Below are 20,627 nucleotides of genomic sequence, written 5' to 3' on the forward strand. Positions count from 1 at the left end.
ATGGGCCTAGATATGTACCTGTAATGTTACAGGTGTATTAGTAACCTATGGGCCTAGATATGTACCTGTAATGTTACAAATGTATTAGTAATCTGAACCTTTATATATGTGACAAGTTTGCTAGTTCCCCGTGGGCCTGTATATGTATCTGTAATGTTATAAGTGGGCTAGTTCCCTGTGGGCCTGTATATATACCTGTAATGTTACAGGTGTATTAGTAACCTGTGGACCTGTATATATACCTGTAATATTACAGGTGTATTAGTTCCCTATTGGCCTGTATATGTACCTTTAATGTTTCAAGTGTGCTAGTTCCCTGTGGTCCTGTATATGTACCTGTAATGTTACAGGTGTATTAGTAACCTGTACCTTTATATATGTGACAAGTTTGCTAGTTCCATATATACCTGCAATGTTATAAGTGGGCTAGTAGGTGTATTAGTGACCTGTACATTTACATGTATATATGTGACAAGTTTGCTAGTTCCCTGTGGGCCTGTATATATACCTGCAATGTTATAAGTGGGCTAGTTCCCTGTGGGCCTGTATATGTACCTGTAATGTTTTAAGTTTGCTAGTTCCCCGTGGGCCTGTATATATACCTGTAATGTTAAAGGTGTATTAGTAACCTGTGGGCCTGGATATATACCTGTAATGTTTCAGGTGTATTAGTAACCTTTGGACCTGTATATGTACCTGTAATGATACAAGTGTATTAGTAACCTGTGGGCCTGTATATGTACCTGTAATGTTACAGGTGTATTAGTAACCTGTACATTTATATATATGACAAGTTTGCTAGTTCCCTATGGGCCTGTATATGTACCTGTAATGTTACAAGTGTATTAATAACCTGTGGGCCTGTATATATACCTGTAATGTTACAGGTGTATTAGTAACCTTTGGACCTGTATATGTACCTGTAATGTTATAAGTGTATTAGTAACCTGTGGGCCTGTATATGTACCTGTAATGTTACAGGTGTATTAATTAGTAACCTGTACCTTTATATATATGAAAAGTTTGCTAGTTCCCTTTGGGCCTGTATATGTACCTGTAATATTACATGTGTATTAGTAACCTGTGGGCCTGTATATGTACCTGTAATGTTACAGGTGTAATAGTAACCTGTGTGCCTGTATATGTACCTGTAATGTTACAGGTGTATTAGTAACCTGTGGGCCTGTATATGTACCTGTGATGTTACAGGTGTATTAGTAACCTGTGGGCCTGTATATATACCTGTAATGTTATAAGTGTGCTAGTTCCCTGTGGGCCTGTATATGTACCTGTAATGTTACAGGTGTAATAGTAACCTGTGTGCCTGTATATGTACCTGTAATGTTACAGGTGTATTAGTAACCTGTACCTTTATATATGTGACAGGTGTGCTAGTTCCCCGTGGCCCTGTAAATATACCTGAAATGTTATAAGTGTACTAGTTCCCTGTGGGCCTGTATATGTACCTGTAATATTACAGGTATATTAGTAACCTGTGTGCCGGTATATGTACCTGTAATGTTACAAGTGTATTAGTAACCTGTGTGCCTGTATATGTAGCTGTAATGTTACAGGTGTATTAGTAGCCTGTGGGCCTGTATATGTACCTGTAATGTTATAAGTGGGCTAGTTCCCCGTGGGCCTGTATATGTATCTGTACTGTTATAAGTGTGCTAGTTCCCTGTGTTCCTGTATATACATGTATACCTGTAATGTTATAAGTGTGCTAGTTCCCCGTGGGCCTGTATATGTACCGGTAATGTTATAAGTGTGCAAGTTCCCCGTGGGCCTGTATATGTACCTGTAATGTTACAAGGTTTAGTTGTTGAAGCTCTATTTCTGCGCTCTGACTTTTCTTACTCTCCACCACCTCTGTAAACACTTGTGGCAGGGTCATCAGGTTGTCAATGGCTTTGTCCACCAGCTGACTCTCAAGCTGTAGACTGGACATAGAGTATGTAAACTGTCCACTGCATTCAGATGGCTCTTGCTTAATTCTCTTGTGCATATTCTCAAAACTTGATGTTTTTGAAGCAATTGCAATGTGTTGCACATCGTGATGGGTAGAAGTTGGTGACAAACATGGCAAAGTGTTGTAAGACCTGTCACCGTAACTGCACATTCCTCCTCCAGCACACTCCTCAGTGGAGAATGGCTGGTTTACCTGGTATGGTATTGCATCTGAAAATATATCATTTTATTCATAAACAAATATGATACAAAATTGGTTAAAGCTCTACTTTATCCCTAAGATATATTACTCTTTTGTGATAAACATGAATTATGCAGTCAACACGAGGAGATCTTGTCCTGAATGCATGACACCACGATGTGGTAAATTGTTGATTTGAGAAGTTGTTTGTACCTTTTGACATATTTGACCTAAATGACCTTGAAAGTATGTCAAAGTCATTTCTATTTGCAAATATTGCAAGGCACCACCTCAGAAAGCTACATACCTACCAGTCAAATTTTCATGACTCTAAGCTTTTTAGTTCTTCAAGACATACAGTGAAATCCCGCTTATTCGAACTCGCATAACTTGAATACCCCGATTCCTCAAATAGTTCACTTGGTCCCGACCGTGTTTTTACATACTCTTTGTAATTTAACCCCAGATTACTGGAACAGCCATTGCTTGAATACCCTGTATTCCTCGAACTCTGATTTATCCCCGACCAATCAAAACCATACTATTTTCCTTATCCATTCGTAGACACACCAGCATGTAAAGCTGATGATTTGGCAATACTAAGCGGAAACCATATAGCAGATTCTCAATTATCTTTAAAGATATTCAAACTTTAATATGCTGTGATTGTTAATTTCGTTATCAATCAACATTATAAGAACAGGGATTGAAGATTTTCTTCATTTTAAAATGATCAAAGAGTTCCTCTCATTCTGATATTTTGTAAAATTAACCTAGCCAGACTATCATGTCAAAACAACAGGTCCGCTACACATGCAGCTCGTTTATTTTATTTTCCTTCTTAATACCAATGACTACATGCTTTCACTGTTATTATTTTTAAATGTTGTCATCTTTACCAACTTCTTTTCTACTTCTATCATCTACTATCCACAATATTTGCAGTGCTCATATTGTCTGTCGCACCACCAGATTAAAAATTAACGATGTCAGTCAAACCTCGGATTCATTAAATACCATGTATTCCTCAAACTATTGATCTGGACCCCACGAGTTCGACTTAGCTAGACTTAATTGTATATATTTCAAAGTGTATTATGTGCGCAAACTTTGTAAGGCTCCATGAAAAAAAAAAAATACAAGCCAAATATCATTACTCTAGGCCTTTAGAAGCAGTCATGTACAGCTTTTGAAATGTTTTACTTCTGTGAACTTGTAAACAGGTCAAGGTAATTTTGTAGGCATACTTTGTTAGCCTCAATCCAAGACATCTACCAGCTATATGCAAGGACTAGGTGTTTAGGTTCTTCTTAAGAGGTTGTTTAAAGCTTTAGACATCTTGACCTCTGAACACTTGAAAGTGGTCAATGTCATCTTTGTTAAGTTTTTTGGATCTTTCGCAGGAATCTACAAGCCAAATAACATGACCCTAGGTCTTTTGGGTCTTCAGAAGAAGTCATTTGAAGTTTTTGATATATTTTGAGCCTTGTGACCTAAAATGTGGGTTAAGGACATTTGTTCGCAAACTTTGTTCGCATCCATTAAAGGAAACTACCAGCCTTATATCAGGACTCTTGGCCTTTTGTTTTCTCAGAAGCTTAAGACATATTTGACCTCTATGACCTTGAAAATGTGAAAGATGTGCATTGATTAGGTTGCTTTACAAGCGTCAGCTGTAGGGAATTTCCCTTTAGCTGAGTGGTAGATCATCGGGCTGGAGAGCCAAGGGTCGCTATCTACTATCCACAATATTTGCAGTGCTCATATTGTCTGTCGCACCACCAGATTAAAAATTAACGATGTCAGTCAAACCTCGGATTCATTAAATACCATGTATTCCTCAAACTATTGATCTGGACCCCACGAGTTCGACTTAGCTAGACTTAATTGTATATATTTCAAAGTGTATTATGTGCGCAAACTTTGTAAGGCTCCATGAAAAAAAAAAANCATCTTGACCTCTGAACACTTGAAAGTGGTCAATGTCATCTTTGTTAAGTTTTTTGGATCTTTCGCAGGAATCTACAAGCCAAATAACATGACCCTAGGTCTTTTGGGTCTTCAGAAGAAGTCATTTGAAGTTTTTGATATATTTTGAGCCTTGTGACCTAAAATGTGGGTTAAGGACATTTGTTCGCAAACTTTGTTCGCATCCATTAAAGGAAACTACCAGCCTTATATCAGGACTCTTGGCCTTTTGTTTTCTCAGAAGCTTAAGACATATTTGACCTCTATGACCTTGAAAATGTGAAAGATGTGCATTGATTAGGTTGCTTTACAAGCGTCAGCTGTAGGGAATTTCCCTTTAGCTGAGTGGTAGATCATCGGGCTGGAGAGCCAAGGGTCGCGGGCTCGAGCCCCAGCAATGGCACCGTCTATATCCCTAGTCCTTGTCCCACTACTGACCAACACTTGTTTCAAGCATTTGGTGTATGCTTGGCAAGGGGATACCCGAACCTGGGCTGTAAATAGTTGTGGGGGCAAGATTTAGAAAAAGGAGGGAGGAATGTAGCGGAAACGGACTGGGTCGATCGTCGGCAGCCAGGTAGCTCAATTGGTAGAGCGTCAGTCTAGAGTTTGGAGTGTCACGAGTTCGAACCCGAGTCTGGCTGTGCATTTTCCCTCTCCTGTTACAAAAGTAGTTTAAGGTCTTTTTTGTTGGTTACTTTGTTGGGCTCCATCCAAGGAAGCCACCGGACAATTACAATGACAGTACGCCTTTTGGTATTTTAGTGGAAGTTGTTTAAAGGAAAAGATGACAACAGACTGATGACAGACGCTGTGCCTTTTTGGCCAAGTGAGCTTAAAATCTTAGCTACATCCATGAGAGTTAAGAATTATTGTTATCACTTCCATCCTTCATTTCCAACTACTGTTTTAAAAAAAAAAAAACATTAAATGTATCCCGACACAAGATAGCATTACCATTTTACTGTACATGTATAGGACAAAACAGAAATGCATATCCCTGCTATTCTGGATTAATGTAACAAGAGGCCCAGAGGGCCTGTATCGCTCACCTGGAAATGTTAGCAAAATTGAAGTTGAAATAGCCAGATGTTGCTGGTAGTGTACATGTATTCCATGATTAGTTAGGAGTAATATTTATATGCAATTCGAAAAATCCTGTCATTCCTACAGGAAAAGGAGGATTTTGAAGAATTTTCTGTGTTTCCCATATTGGGCCCCGCCCCTCTGCCCCCAGGGGGGTCAGACCCACCGTTGATACAAAGCCAGGTCAGCTTCACCCAATGATGCTTTGGACCAAATATGGACATAATCCTGTCATTCCTACAGAAGAAGAATGATTTTAAAGCTATTTTTCTATTTTCCCTATTTGGCCCCCCCCCTCTACCCCCAGGGGGTTCAAACCCACCAATTATACAAAATTGATTTCCATTCCAAATAGGATGCTACTGTTCAAATTTGGTCAAAATACATTCATCGAATGGAAGAAGAAAAATATTAAAGCTATTCCTCTATATCACTTATGGGGCCCTGCCTCACTGCCCCAAGGAGGTTCAGACCCACCGTTTATACAAAATTGGTTCCCTTTATCCAAGGGTGCTTCATCGCAAATTAGTTTTTTTAAGAATTTGCTATGTTTCCCCTATTGCCCCCAGGGGGGCCACATCCATCGTTTATACAAAATTGAGTCCCTTTTGCCCAAGGGTCCTCCAGACCAAATGAGATTGAAATCCCTAAATCCCTATGGTAGAAGAAGGATTTTAAAGGTTTACCTCTATTACCCCTATTGGGCCCCACCCTTCTGCCTCTTGAGGGGCCACACCCACTTTTATACAAAATTGAGTCCCTTTGGCCCAAGATGGTCCAGACTAAATTTGGATCAAATGCCTTAGTTCCTATGGTCGAAGAAGGATTTTAAAGGTTTTACCTCTATTTCCCCTTTTGGGCCCCGCTCCTCTGCCCCCTTGGGGGCCACACCGACCATTTATACAAAACTGAGTCTCCTTGGCCCAAGGATGCTTCAAACTAAATTAGGATAAAATGCCTTAATCTCGACGGTAGAAGAAGGATTTTAAAGGTTTTACCTCTATTTCCACTATTGGGCCCCGCTCCTCTGCCCCAAGTGACGCCACACCCACGGTTTATATAAAATTGAGTTCCCTTTGCCCAAGGATGCTCCAGAATAAATTAGGATAAAATCCCCTAATCTCTATGGTAGAAGAAGGATTTTAAAGGTTTTACCTCTATTTCCCCCTATTGGGCCCTGCCCCTCTGCCCCTATGGGGGGCCACACCCACCATTTATACAAAATTGAGTCCCCTTGGCCTAAGGATGTTCCAGACCAAATTTAGTAAAAATCTACATGGTCGCTCAGGATTAGTAGCGTTTTAAAAGAAAAGTTGACAGACAGACGCTTTGGTATGGTATAAGCTCACCATGGTCCTTTGGACCAGGTGAGCTAAAAATGCTAGAAACTTAACATATACCTGATTAAGCTAATGAACCTATCTTTTTGACAAGCATCTAGAAATAAATTTGATTGCATACCTCCCCTGCTAGTGACAACTTCTGGTTTGACGTTATCACTCCGTTGTTCTGGCGAACTACTGTCCACACTGAGCGTGTCGTCAATAATAACAGCATACATCCCATCATTATCCTCATCACTCATTCCATCATCTTCACCATCTAGTTCAGTCATATGCAACTCATTCAGATCTTTCGGTTGTTTGGTAGAACTACCTTCCTCTGACTCCGTTGACAAGTTGGAATAGTACACACCTGAGTTTTCTGCAGCCGCCATTAATGTTGTGATGCAGGTTTTGGGATTTTTTAAATCTTCACATGGTTTGTTAGTTTTTGTTGGAATGGAAACTTTTTGTACTCTGTAATGGACAAGGTTACATAAATTGTTACTGTGTGAATTACCTCACTGATACTGATTGAATTACCTCACTGTAACTGTGTGAATTACCTCACTGTAACTGTGTGAATTACCTCACTGCAACTGTCTGAATTACCTGACTGTTACTGTGTGAATTTCCTCACTGTAACTGTGTGAATTACCTCACTGTTACTGTGTGAATTACCTCACTGATACTGTGTGAATTACCTCGCTGTTACGCTGATATTTGAACAATGTTCATAATACCGTATTGTCATTCTTCATAGACACCTTGTTTGATTATGACCAGGTTTGCTTCATAATGTCATAACAAAATGTTTAGCAGTTAAGAGATGTAAGATTTGATCTTGACCTTTGATCTGATGACCTTTAGGTTTGGTAAGTTGACATCTTTTTTGATTTTGGCCATCTTTGCTTCATAATATCATAAAAAAATGTTAAACAGTGAAGAGATGTAAAATTTGACTATGACCTTTGATCATTTGACCTTGAGGTAGTGATATAAAATTTCTGACCAACTTTTCTTCATGACGTCATAACAAAATGTTTAACAGTTAAGAAATGTAAAATTTGACCTTAACCTTTGATCCGTTGACCTTTAGGTAGAGATATTAAATTTGAACTTGACCTTTGATCCGTTGACCTTGAGGTTAAAATTTGGTCAGATGACATCTTGGTTGAATCTGACCAGCTTTGTTTCATTATGTCATAACAAAATGTTTAGGGGCCAATAATAAACGACAGTTGTGGGATTGCATAACGTTACACAACATGCGGTGTGCACGCGATGTGTGCACGATGTGCAAACAATACAAATCTGGTTGATTATTGCTTGCGCACATTTGCGTGGACGATGGATGAACATTGTGTGATGACAATCGTGGTCGGAGTAAATTGAGAAATGGCTTAACAATATTATGTGATTTCGTGTTAAAACATATAAACTTGATTTTAAAGTATGTTTCTATGCTTTAGCTACATATATCATCCAGTCTTTCTATCTTGTATTTTTCAAAATTTATAAAAAGTGTTTTCTGTGTTTTTTAAAATGACCAAAATCGACACATGTAAAAATATAACACATATTGACACAGTCCCATATGTATAGGTAAACACTTTGTACATGTACCTGGATCATATTTTCCCCCTACCTAACTCTCGTCAAGGTGTGAAAATCCAGGTGAAGGGGAGCAATAGACCAAAAAGAATTTAAACAACAATTACTTAATGTCCAGTGGTGTTTCGATAACGTCATACAGTATAACATACAATGTATCAGCTCTTTTTGTCAGGCACAGGCTGATGCAGGGCACTAACAATAGTACTGCAGATGGTATGAATTATATCCCCTGCCTTCATTGTTGGATTTGGATTGATAGTATGGTGTACTTGTCTGCTAAATGTAATGCTTAAGTGACAATTAATTGTTGAGCAGTGCAGGCTATGGTGTTTGGAAATATAGAGTGAGTTTTATGAAATTATGATAAAAAGTGAAGTCAGAAAAGTGTGGATTAACCAATTTGCTATCATAGTGTATCAGTTCTGAAATTGTGACCTTAACTCTGAAAATGACCTTGACCTTAGACTGAAATTTGGTTGAGAACTATAGCCAATTAACATGTAAGGTATTTGATGCTGTGACCTTCACCCTGAACTCTGACCTTGTCCTTAAACTTGTCTCAAAAGATTGATGTCAGGAATACTTGTGTAATACTTTTTATATTTAAATATTTTCTTTTAACAGGATCCTTTGGACAAGCCAAATGTTAACAGACAGATGGAGAGGGTGACAACAATGTAGGTGCAACAGGAAAGAGAGAGTAGTGCCTTCACTGGGGGATCAAACACATGATCCAAGACGTCCTCGTCGGATACTCTACTACTGAGCTAAAGGGAAATTCCCTCTAATGTGAAGCGAGACAGCAGCCATAATCCTATGTACAATTAAATCAGCCACATATGCCCTACTTAAGGAAAGCAGTTTTAAGCTTGGTAACTTGTGCTCAAATTGTAGGTAATCCTGGTAGCATGACTATGTTTCTTCATATCAAGCACACAGCTATTGCGATATATGGTGGGTATTTCATTCATTTCAAAACTCATGACCAAGGGATTTAATCTCCAAAAGCCAATCCTGGTTGCATGATGAAGTGTGTTTCACAGGGGCAGGCTTCCCTTATGCTTAACAAATAGTATGGATAGAAGTAAGGATCTCACCTGCTTTATGTTACCGTGTATCAGCCTGGGACCAAAAGGAAGAGTTAGAGCCAATCCTGATAGCACATGTAGAATTACTAGAATGCATCTTTTCTAACCCGTGATGTGTTTGGGATTATATGGTGGAGATCTCAATGTTTTTTCAAGATCATGCTAACTTCATTTATACAAATATGAAAACCATAACTGTCATCACATGTGCATGCATCTGCTAATCATCAGTGTTAATTGGGTATAATCAGTAATATGAAAAGGCAAAGCCTTAAAAGAGCGAAGCTTTTGTTGATCTCTGATATTTACTGATTCAGAATGAGATAATACTGCTTTCAGAATGAGGTAAGATAAAATTTATATATAGTCGGCTAGTCGAGGGATAACAATAAAACATAAACTCTGCTAGATCTCATTCTTGTCAGCATTATATATATACCCTTCAATATTAAATCAAACATTTGTTGGTGAATTGTTCCTAGACCAACCATTACGATATCACTGACTCAAATGGCATAGATGAATCATGTAAAAATCTGACAGACATATTAGAGAGAATTTCCCATGTCTGTATTCCAAATAAAACTATGGATGTGTCACGACATAAAAAAATACATAAAAGGGCAAAACAGACTAATAGAGATCGTGACTGGTTAGAGTTTAGACATTTACGCAATAAGTGTGTCAACCTAATTAGGCAGTCCAAAGACAAGTATTTCAACAAACTGTCGTTAGAACTATCTGTCCCAAATCGTTCCAGGTCATGGTGGAAAGTTCTTAACAAATTCATGAAAACAGACACAAAAAAACCCACGTCCCTGTCATTATTAGTGATGGAAATTATTACGATGACGATGCTGACAAGGCTAATAGTTTCTCTTATTTTTCTAGCCAAGCTAGAGTTGATGATTCCACTACCGTACTTCCGGAAGATAACTTGTGTATCTCTCCCAACAAACTTGGTCAAATTATAATAGCAAGCGATGACGTCAAAGATATACCGGTTAATCTGGATCCGTCCAAAGCAGTTTGACCTGACCTAGTCAGCCCCAAAGTCTTAAAAGAGACAGCCAATGTTCTTTGTAATCCTCTTGCCTTCTTTTTAAACAAATGTCTTGCCATGTCTAAATTTCCGTCGTCATGGAAAAGATCTAATGTCATACCTGTTCATAAAAAAGGAAAACGAGATGACCTCAAAAATTATCGTCCCATATCTCTAATAGGTGTCTTAGGAAAAGTATTTGAACGCTGCATATTTAAATATTTGTACAATTTTCTTCGTCAAAATAGACTTATTACTAGCTGTCAATCAGGTTTCACACCCGGCGACTCTACTATAAACCAATTACTTAGTATATCTAACGACTTTGGTAAAGCTCTAGACTCGGGCAAAGAAATTCGAGGAGTATTCTGTGATATCAGCAAGGCTTTCGACCGTGTGTGGCATCGAGGCCTTCTTTTCCAACTTCAAAAACTTGGCATATGTGGAAAGTTATTAACCTGGTTTGAAGATTATCTTCTTGACAGAAAACAAAGAGTTAATTTAAATGATTGCAGTTCTAATTGGGCATCTATTAATGCCGGGGTACCCCAAGGCTCTATCCTTGGAACTCTGCTCTTCTTGGTGTACATTAACGATATTGTGTATGATTTAAAGTCCATAATAAAACTGTTTGCAGACGATACGTCACTGTATATGGTAGTAGACAATCCAATTACAATATATGAAATTCTGGAATCAGACTTGGAAAAAATAAATCCATGGTCATGCCAGTGGCTTGTAGACTTTAACCCAAATAAATCTGAAACTATCCTCATAAGTAGGAAAAGAAACCCTCCCAATCACCCTCTCTTACATATGAACCAAGTTCCTATAAATAACGTATCTTTCCATTAGCACCTCAGAGTCTTTTTCTCCTCAAACGGTATTTGGTCAGATCATGTCAATTACATCATCTCTAAAACGTCACCTAAGCTCAACCTCATGCGAACCTTAAAATTCCAGCTTGATAGAAATCCTTTACAATCAATATATTTTTCATTTATAAGACCTCTACTTGAGTATGGAGATAAAGTGTGGGGGAACATACCGAATGAGTTGGGAAAAAAACTTGAAAACCTCAATATTGAAGCCGCTCGAATTGTAACAGGTGCAACTAAATTAGTAAGCATTGACAAACTTTACAATGAATCAGCTTGGGTCAGTTTATTCGATCGGAGGTAAAATCTTAATATTATCCAGTTCCATAAAATGTTCTATCAATATACACCTGAATATTTATATAGCCTTATCCCAAGTACTGTATCAGAAGGGCATCGATATGATACCAGAAACTCCCACCATACCTTTATTACTCCAATATTGAGCAAAACTTCCTTTTATAAGCAGTCATTTCTACCTTCTGTTATAGATCAATGAAATAGTCTTCCACAAAATGTACTTCTGCTTCAAAATCTTATCTTGACAAGCAATATACTAAGATAATTAACGCCTACCTATTACAACGTTGGTAACCGCAAGGGCCAAATATTTCATGCACGACTACGAATGGAGTGTAGCTCCTTAAATGGTCATTTATTTGCTAAATATATTGCTCCATCTCCATTATGCATGTGTGGTGAAGTCTAAGACAATGAACATTTTTTTTATATGAATGTAACAGGTACGATCAAATAATACGCTACCTACAATGTTTGCCCCATAATATTGCTTTTGAGTTATTATTATTTGGAGATGATTCGTTTTCATCTAGCTGTACAGAATTATATACTTAAAACTAGCAGATTTTCTATAACTGAATAATATGGCATGTAAACTTGTACAATATATATCTTACCCCAACCACCTTACTCTAAGGAAGATTAAACTATTGTTATTTCCATTAATTATTGGTATATATATGCGTGTGTTGTGTGTATGAATGGTGTTATCACATACTGAATATATTAGTTGCTGTTTAGTATACTTGGTGATAGGTTTACATAAGTGTCTGTGACACTTGTTCCTTTTTCCCTTTGTCTTCTCTGTTCATTGGAATAGTATGATTGAACTGAAATAAAAGAAAATCTAAACTAAACTCTAATGTGATTAGGACCGACATAATAATAGGGGAGATCGGTGCGAATTCGGCCCTTTTTTTATGGTCCGTTTTGGGAAGTATGGCAGCACGTCTGTTTTAGAACATTATTTAATTTTCCCTGTCGAATGATCAGATGGCTGAACGAGCCCCGCCATGGGATAAGTTCCGACAGTCATTCGGATAAATTCGTCCCCATTGGAATCAGCTTAGTTATGATGTTATAAAGCATGCAACGTCAGATTTTACTGCCAATTTTACGACTTTTTATGTGTTACATGGGCCGAACTTGCCATGGTATCATTTGCCTAAACTGTCCGGGCCCAAATTGATATTTCAATAAATTCTTATCGTACAGCAATATGGTAGTGAGTGCTTAGCTTGGCTTTTATGTATATCATTTGAAGCTGTCAACATGTCACACGTTTGACCGTAAAAAAATAGCAATTCTGTTTACAGAAAGTTTGCATAAATAGAAGCGAGATCATGATTTTCTTTCTACTCTTTCAAAAGTAGTTTTCTCCTGTTTAGTAATTTTAGATTAGAGTTTTTTATCACCATTTTTTCGTGTGAATGCCCAGCCAACAGGCTTGATGACATGTAAATTCTTGTACGATACTGATGATGTCGGAATCCGTGTGGAAGAATCGTTACGAGAATGCACAATAGTGTCGATGCCCGATACTTCTGTAAGCGCAGTTTGGCTCTGCAAGAAGGACTGCGAGACAGACAGACCATTTGTAGTGACCAAATGGATGAGGTTATCAGTATTCAGGCCCAAGTGGGTAAAACCACTGGTTCCGTTTGATTTAACACGACAACACTTGGTATTCGCCTAACAGCACCCTTTCCTGCCCGTGTCCCACGTCTAGTGCGCAAGTTTTTCTCCGAATTTGATGCCTTAAAATCCTCTAAAAGATGTGTTGTAATATTATGACTCACTGGTCTAAGGGGCCAGGAGAACAGATCTACTATATTTAAACATATATGAATGTACAACTTCTTGTATTTACAACATAAGAGAAACAAGAAAAAACACAAAATAGCAGTACAAAATGTCAAAGAAGATATCTACCAAAAGTTGACACATTTGTGACGATATGTCTCTTACAAATCAAAAAATATGACGATTCACAAAATTTGTATTTAAAATTGTATTTATATATTAACGTTCCAGAAGAAAAACAATAATGTTTCACGAGCAAATGATCGCATTTATATAACCAAGAATGAACAAAATCCTTGAGAGGATACCAAGATGGTTTAGATATGTGGGGCAAAAATCCAAGCCCAGATTTTTTTTCTTCTTTTGATTGTTTATTTTTTACCACAATGATAATTACAGTTTTTGTATTATGTAAGTCAGATGTGAAAAGAATGTTTTAAAAAAAAGTACAAATATGAATGATAGATTTAGTTTACAGACGTCACTTCGTTACAACAAACAACAAAATGTAGACAACTCGCCCAGCGGTTAAAATTCTGTCCTTTGATACACGAAAATTAAAATTCAAAAATTAAGTCAAAGTTACAAATTCAAAAACTATAATTATAGACGAGAATGATCTCAAACAATTTAAATGATATTAGCAAGAATGAACAAAAGCTAAGAGAGGATACCGAGATGGGTCAGATATATGGGGCAAAAATTGACGGTAAAACAAAGATGGCGTCTATCTAAGCCCAGAAAATAATTGACCACAAATGATTATTACGGTTCTTCTATAACTGCAAAAGCGTGAAATGTAAGTCAAATGTGAAAGAAATGTTAAAAAAATACAAAAATACTTAACTAAAAAAGGTATGTTATATTAACTGACTAGAAATTCAGAATAAGACCTGGACAAGTGTGCGTTTGTAGACAACTTGCCCAGCGGTTAAAGTTATGTCCTCTAATATACGAAATTAAAGCCAAAAATGACGTTAAAAGCTCTAATTATAGACGAGAATGATCTCGAACTATTCAAATGATAATATGGTAAACTTCAGTGTTGGTAAATAAGTATATTCGTGAAATACACAAAATGTGTCAGGAGCCTACGGGAGCAAGCCTTATCAGGCGCTAACCGGAAGCAACGTCCTATTAACAACTCTAACAAATCCAACAATAATCAGTGTTAATTGGTGATAATCAGTGTTCATTGGTGAAAATCAGTGTTCATTGGTGATAATCAGTGTTCATTGGTGATAATCAGTGTTCATTGGTGATAATCAGTGTTAATTGGTGATAATCAGTGTTAATTGGTGATAATCAGTGTTCATTGGTGATAATCAGTGTTCATTGGTGATAATCAGTGTTCATTTGGAATGATAAGTGTTCATTGGTGATAATCAGTGTTCATTTGGAATAATAAGTGTTCATTGGTGATAATAAGTGTTCATTGGTGATAATCAGTGTTCATTTGGAATAATTTCATTGGTGATAATCAGTGTTCATTGGTTATAATCAGTGTTCATTTGGAATAATAAGAGTTCATTGGTGATAATCAGTGTTACTTGGTGATAATCAGTGTTCATTGGAGAAAATCAGTGTGAATCAGGGTTAATTGGTGATAATCAGTGCTAACTGGTGATAATCAGTGTTCATTGGTGTTAATCAGTGTCCATTTGTGATGATCAGTGTTCATTGGTGACGATCAGTGTTAATCAGTGTTAATTGGTGATAATCATTGTTCATTTGGAATGATAAGTGTTCATTGGAGATAATCAGTGTTCATTTGGAATGATAAGTGTTCATTGGTAATAATCAGTGTTCATTTGGAATAATTTCATTGGTGATAATCAGTGTTAATCAGGGTTAATTGGTGATAATCAGTGCTAATTGGTGATAATCAGTGTTAATTGGTCATAATCAGTGTTAATTGGTGATAATCAGTGCTAATTGGTGATAATCAGTGTTAATCAGTGTTAATTGGTGATAATCATTGTTCATTTGGAATGATAAGTGTTCATTGGTGATAATCATTGTTCATTTGTGATAATCAGTGTTCAGTGGTGATAATCAGTGTTAATTGGTCATAATCAGTGTTAATTGGTGATAATCATTGTTCATTTGGAATGATAAGTGTTCATTGGTAATAATCAGTGTTCATTTGGAATGATAAGAGTTCATTGGTGTTAATCAGTGTTAATTGGTGATAATCAGTGTTAATTGGTAATAATCAGTGTTAATTGGTGATAATCATTGTTCATTTGGAATGATAAGTGTTCATTGGTGTTAATCAGTGTTCATTTGTGATAATCAGTGTTCAGTGGTGATAATCAGTGTTAATTGGTGATAATCAGTGTTCATTGGTGATAATCAGTGTTAATTGGTGATAATCAGTGTCAATGAAAGTGATGAAATACTTCTATGTCCTACATTTTATTTTGATATTTTCATTTTTCTTGAACCGAAAATTGTTTCCATCCAATACATGCGCTTGGTTATTTGTCCTTAGTTTCAAAATAGCATCAGTTGATACTGATAAGTCCGTATATGCATACCATACATACATATTTTACGTTGAAATATGCCGAATTGACGTTCACAACATGTTGTGACGCGACTGTGACGTCACTGTCAACACGCATCATCATACAGTGTTGGCAATACATTCACTGAAGCCAACTGGAATTTTCTGCAGCTATACAATATTATTTAGAATATTTTGGTTTAGTTTATTCTTATTCCTACAGTTCGACAGTGGACATTTTTTCATTTGTAACTTCATTGTAGATATGGACACATAATGGATATCTTAGATGTAGTGTACGTATTTCATACATTTCAATGATGTTACTTTTAAAAAGTTCTTCTTTAGTCATTTTAACACAACTTCAAATACAGACATTTTCTTTCTGAATTTTTCAACAAACACAAAGACTTTTTCTTTTGAATTTTCATCTCCGAATAATGTCATAGTTTTCCGTAACCCGATTTATAAGAACATTATTTATTTTTTAAAGGCACGTTTTGCTGTGCCATCTGATTCTTCTTCTTACCAAATTATGCGAAAAATATGCATTAAATTATCTTACAGTAATTGTGTGTATATGTAATATGATCACTACTGGCATCACAATGATTGAATGAAAACAGTGGAAATGCGGTAAGTATAATTATGGATAGGAAGATATTACGGCGTATAACTGACATGTGCAAGTATAAATACATGTAGTTTCAAGAGGAAGGCCAAACTAAGACCCAAGTCAAATTTTATTTTTTTATGAATGTATGCATTATCGGATATTAGACTGTTCTTCAAGACTGAACAATTCCTCTGTACTTTCATGTCTTTGAATGTTCTTTGTCTTTTAAAACTAGAGAAAAGACGGAATCTCTTCAATATGTACTTCGTAATGTAATCATTATTCTAATTGTATATTTACATACAATATATCACTGTTAAAATGTAAGCATCAATTCTGGATTGAGACCTTTGATTCTTTTGAATGCATGTATTGACAAACACTAAATAATTGTGTAAATCATCTTTTTTATTTTCGTTCTAATACTCTTTTCTGTACTTTACAGTACCATATGAAGAAAACAAACAAATAGACCAATAATTGATGCTAACAATTAAAACAACGAACCAGGGCAGATCCATAACGACAGGGGTCAGTATGGGGTCATAAGGCAACTTGTGGAAACCGGGGCATGTTTGGCCCTGGGGTAACTCCGGCCACTCCTGATATTTTAGTCTGGAGCAAATATTTACAACTTTGAGGATTTGAGCAGTGCAGTTCACTGGGCAGGCCATTCATACGAAAAAAATGATGGGAAAACTATAATTCTAGATTATTAAAAGCGAGAAAATTATTTTTTGGGAGGGTGGAAAGAAAATTATGACCTCACTTCTTTCTAGTTTTGCAAACTTTTTGTAATGCTAATTATTGATGGCATACGTGTAACAAATCGACAGCTTCACATGATGGTATACATATAAGCATTGAGTTTCGTATTGCTCTAATTTACAGATTTCTTAAAATATAAATTTTCGGCAGGTTCATCCCATGACACAGGGACAGGTTCGGCCAATGCCATACACGACTGTGCATAAAATGAAACAGTCAAATTACGCAGAAAACTGTATTTTCATGTGTGCCCGCGCTGATTACTGTAGGTCTCACCTATTTCATATTATGATGCCAGTCGATTAAGTCACAGGGTCTCGTTACAAATGTCTGAAAAACACATATGCTATACTGAGCAAAGGGAGGGAACTCATCTGTGCGATGTGCAGATGAGTTCCCTCCCTTTGCTATCTCTGCTGTTTTATCCAATCTGCTTCAATGCTTTTAGTTAGTCATTATGCTAGTAAATGTGTATATAATTTTTATGTGCTATTTGTATTGCTTCGCTTTTATTTTGTGTAAATTGTATGTGCTGCTTATAATTTATCGTTTTATTTCTTGTAATTTCAATTCAAATCTGGTTTGTATATTTTCTATGCAATATGTGCTATTTATATATGCTTGTATTTATTTATATGTGCTGTGATTATGTAATTTGTTGAAGGCATAGTGTGATAAGTGTGGCTTTCCAAAATGTTTGAAGTTATCTAGGAATTTATAATTAATCATGATCATCAAGGATGGGGCACCTTGTTTTGACTGTTTGCCAAAATTTTTAACCTGAATGTATGTGCCAAAAGTTATTCTCTTGAAATTTTCAGTTTGGAACCACACTACCTATCTTTTAAATGTTTATCAATGTGTGTGTTTTTAACAGTGTCATAGATTTGCATGCTTGTTATGTTTTATTTAATGCTACCTCCGTTTTTATTTGTTATATAGTCGGTTGTAAAAGCCTTCCATAGGCTTGTGTTGCCTTGTTTAACCATGTACCGATTTTTAAATAAAAATTACTTGAACTTGATATGGGTCACAACACACATAAACATACATATGTTTATGTGTGTTGTGACCCATATCAGTATAGCATATTTCAGACATTTGTAACAAGACCCTGTGATTAAGTGTAACAGGAAGGCTAGCTACTGACTACTGTAGAAGTAGAGGGTTATTTGCAATAATTTACAACTTTTAAAGTAAACCTACCTCATCTCCATCTTCTAGTTGTCTAGAAATTGTTGTAGATAGCTTACGAAGTAATTTTAATACACTCGGTGTTAGGCGTACAACGTATCCCACCTTTTGGTCGTCCGTAAGCGTCGAAATGATGTAGATTAAAAAGTAATTTTAGAGGAAAATATGAACTAGTAAAAAAATCCGCGTTACTTCTCAACAGAGGGATCCTAGGTAGCAAAACTATCTTAATCTTGATTTAAAATAAGCACCATTAAAAAAGTAAAAAATACTTGCAACATGCAACTGTTCTTGAAAGATAAAATAAAATACGAGCAAACTTTTCATAAAAACCGGTATGTGTTTCAGGCGATCGAGTGTTCCAAGAAAGACAACTCGTATTATATATTCTGTCCTGTAAGGTGGCAGTACCCAAAACGGATCGGTACCCAAATCGGATCACTTTTTGCAAAAATACTTATAAATAAATAAATATGTCAACAAATCAGTTATAACAATGATGTAGTCTTAGAATAGATAGCCATGTACCATTTTTTTGTATACAGATAAATAGTTTTTAAGTTCAAATAGCGCAAGAAAACGTAATTGAAACTCAAATGTCAATGTTTTTATTACGTTTTTAAAAAAGAGCGCGTGCGACGACTATGCACTTTGTTTTAGACTATAGGAGTAAATTCACACTATAGAAATACTTTTTGTCATAAATTCTCAAGTTCATCATAAAATGTTAATATGCTGACAAAAAATATTCATTTGAAGCGTACAATACTGTAAAATTTAAGCCTTGGTCCGTTTTTCATACCATAGTACCGATCCCAGTACTTTTTGTTCACTTATCTTTTTATTTTGATAACAAGTTGATATTTCCGGCGCGTGGTTCTTTAAATAGAATCGGAAATATAGTCATGGTTACGTAATCGTGAAACACAGGTGACAGTTGTACCCAAATCGGGAAACCCCTTCTTCCACATACATGTAATTGCCTACTTCGTCTTATCGAAGATTATGACCCCTACCAGTTTTAGCTTATATTTGGAAATGAAAAAAGTATTTAGCAGAACATGGCATATCTTTGGAATATTTAAGAGTCAAGGGTCGTTCTAAATGAATTTCTTTTCCAAACTACCATTGGTTGAGAAATAATAGGATTGGGAAAAATCACATACAAAAATTGAAAATCAATAACGTCGCATTGCGCATCTAAAAGAACGTTATATTTTTGTCATTATTTACAAACTAAAACTGTGATTGTAACCATAAGTGGCAGTAAATGAAATTCATATAATGTTTTATTGGTATATTAGCATCTTTAAATCAATATTTTCAATTTAAAAATACTTCTTTGCAAAGCATGCAAATTTCTTCTTATTTTTTTCCTTCCAGTGTCTCGATTTGGGTACTGTCCCGATTTGGGTACTGTGACGTTATATAAATAACTGATTGATTTGTACCATTTCCGATCGTTGTTTGCGAAAAGTCGAAACTGAATCGTTAATTTAGATCTGAGACGTATATATTACCCGTCTCTTCAGGGCGAAAAAACGATTCGAAAAGACGGAAAAATGCACGCTAATTAGCGACCTTTTGTTTTCGTTTTTTTCCGCCCTGAAAACTGAAAGAGAAAAAAGAAAACTGAATTCTCGTTCTTATATCTATTCTTCCCGAAAAAACTCGTCTATAGGTAATGTGTATAATGCAACAGCTGGGGGATCAAGGTTAAAAATAATCACAGGGGATCAAGGTTAAAGATAATCACAACAGTGGAACACGATAAAAATAAAACCCACGACAGATATACAAGGTTAAAAATAATCACAACAGAGGTTTAAGGTTAAAAATAATTACAACAGAGGAACAATGTTAAAAGTAATCACAACAGATGTACAAGGTTAAAAACAATCACAACAGATGTAAAAGGTTAAAAATAATCACGACAGGGGAACAATGTTAAAAATAATCACAACAGGGGAACAATGTCAAAATAATCACAACAGGGGAACAATGTTAAAAATAATCACGACAGGGGAACAATGTTAAAAGTAATCACAACAGGGGAACAATGTTAAAAGTAATCCCAACAGATGTACAAGATTAAATGTAATCACAACAAGGGAACAATTTTAAAAGTAATCACAACAGATGTACGAGGATAAATAATCACAACAGGGGAACAATCTTAAATATAATCACAAAAGAGGAACAAGGTTAAAAGTAATCACAACAGGGAAACAATGTTAAAAGTAATCACAACAGGGGAACAATGTTAAAAGTAATCACAACAGGG

At 36.1% G+C, this 20,627-nt stretch overlaps 1 protein-coding gene across 2 annotated transcripts in view; it reads right to left on the bottom strand.

Moving 5' to 3' along the window:
• Positions 1 to 20,627, bottom strand: part of LOC110453984 — a 77,797-nt gene that overhangs the window by 23,621 nt on the left and 33,549 nt on the right. Inside the window, exons 1-3 of one of the 2 annotated variants that reach the window (XM_021503249.1) lie at positions 18,356 to 18,462; positions 6,668 to 7,005; positions 1,802 to 2,181 (exon numbers count right to left, since the gene is read on the bottom strand). In XM_021503249.1, coding sequence (XP_021358924.1) covers positions 1,802 to 2,181; positions 6,668 to 7,005; positions 18,356 to 18,366 — 729 coding nt within the window. In that variant the 5' untranslated portion in view covers positions 18,367 to 18,462. Of the gene's footprint in view, positions 1 to 1,801; positions 2,182 to 6,667; positions 7,006 to 18,355; positions 18,463 to 20,627 lie in introns of those variants that run through there. The other variant, XM_021503250.1, reaches the window with a different exon arrangement.

The sequence above is a fragment of the Mizuhopecten yessoensis genome, unplaced genomic scaffold (assembly GCF_002113885.1).
Source record: "Mizuhopecten yessoensis strain PY_sf001 unplaced genomic scaffold, ASM211388v2 scaffold7597, whole genome shotgun sequence".
Lineage (NCBI taxonomy): Eukaryota > Metazoa > Mollusca > Bivalvia > Pectinida > Pectinidae > Mizuhopecten > Mizuhopecten yessoensis.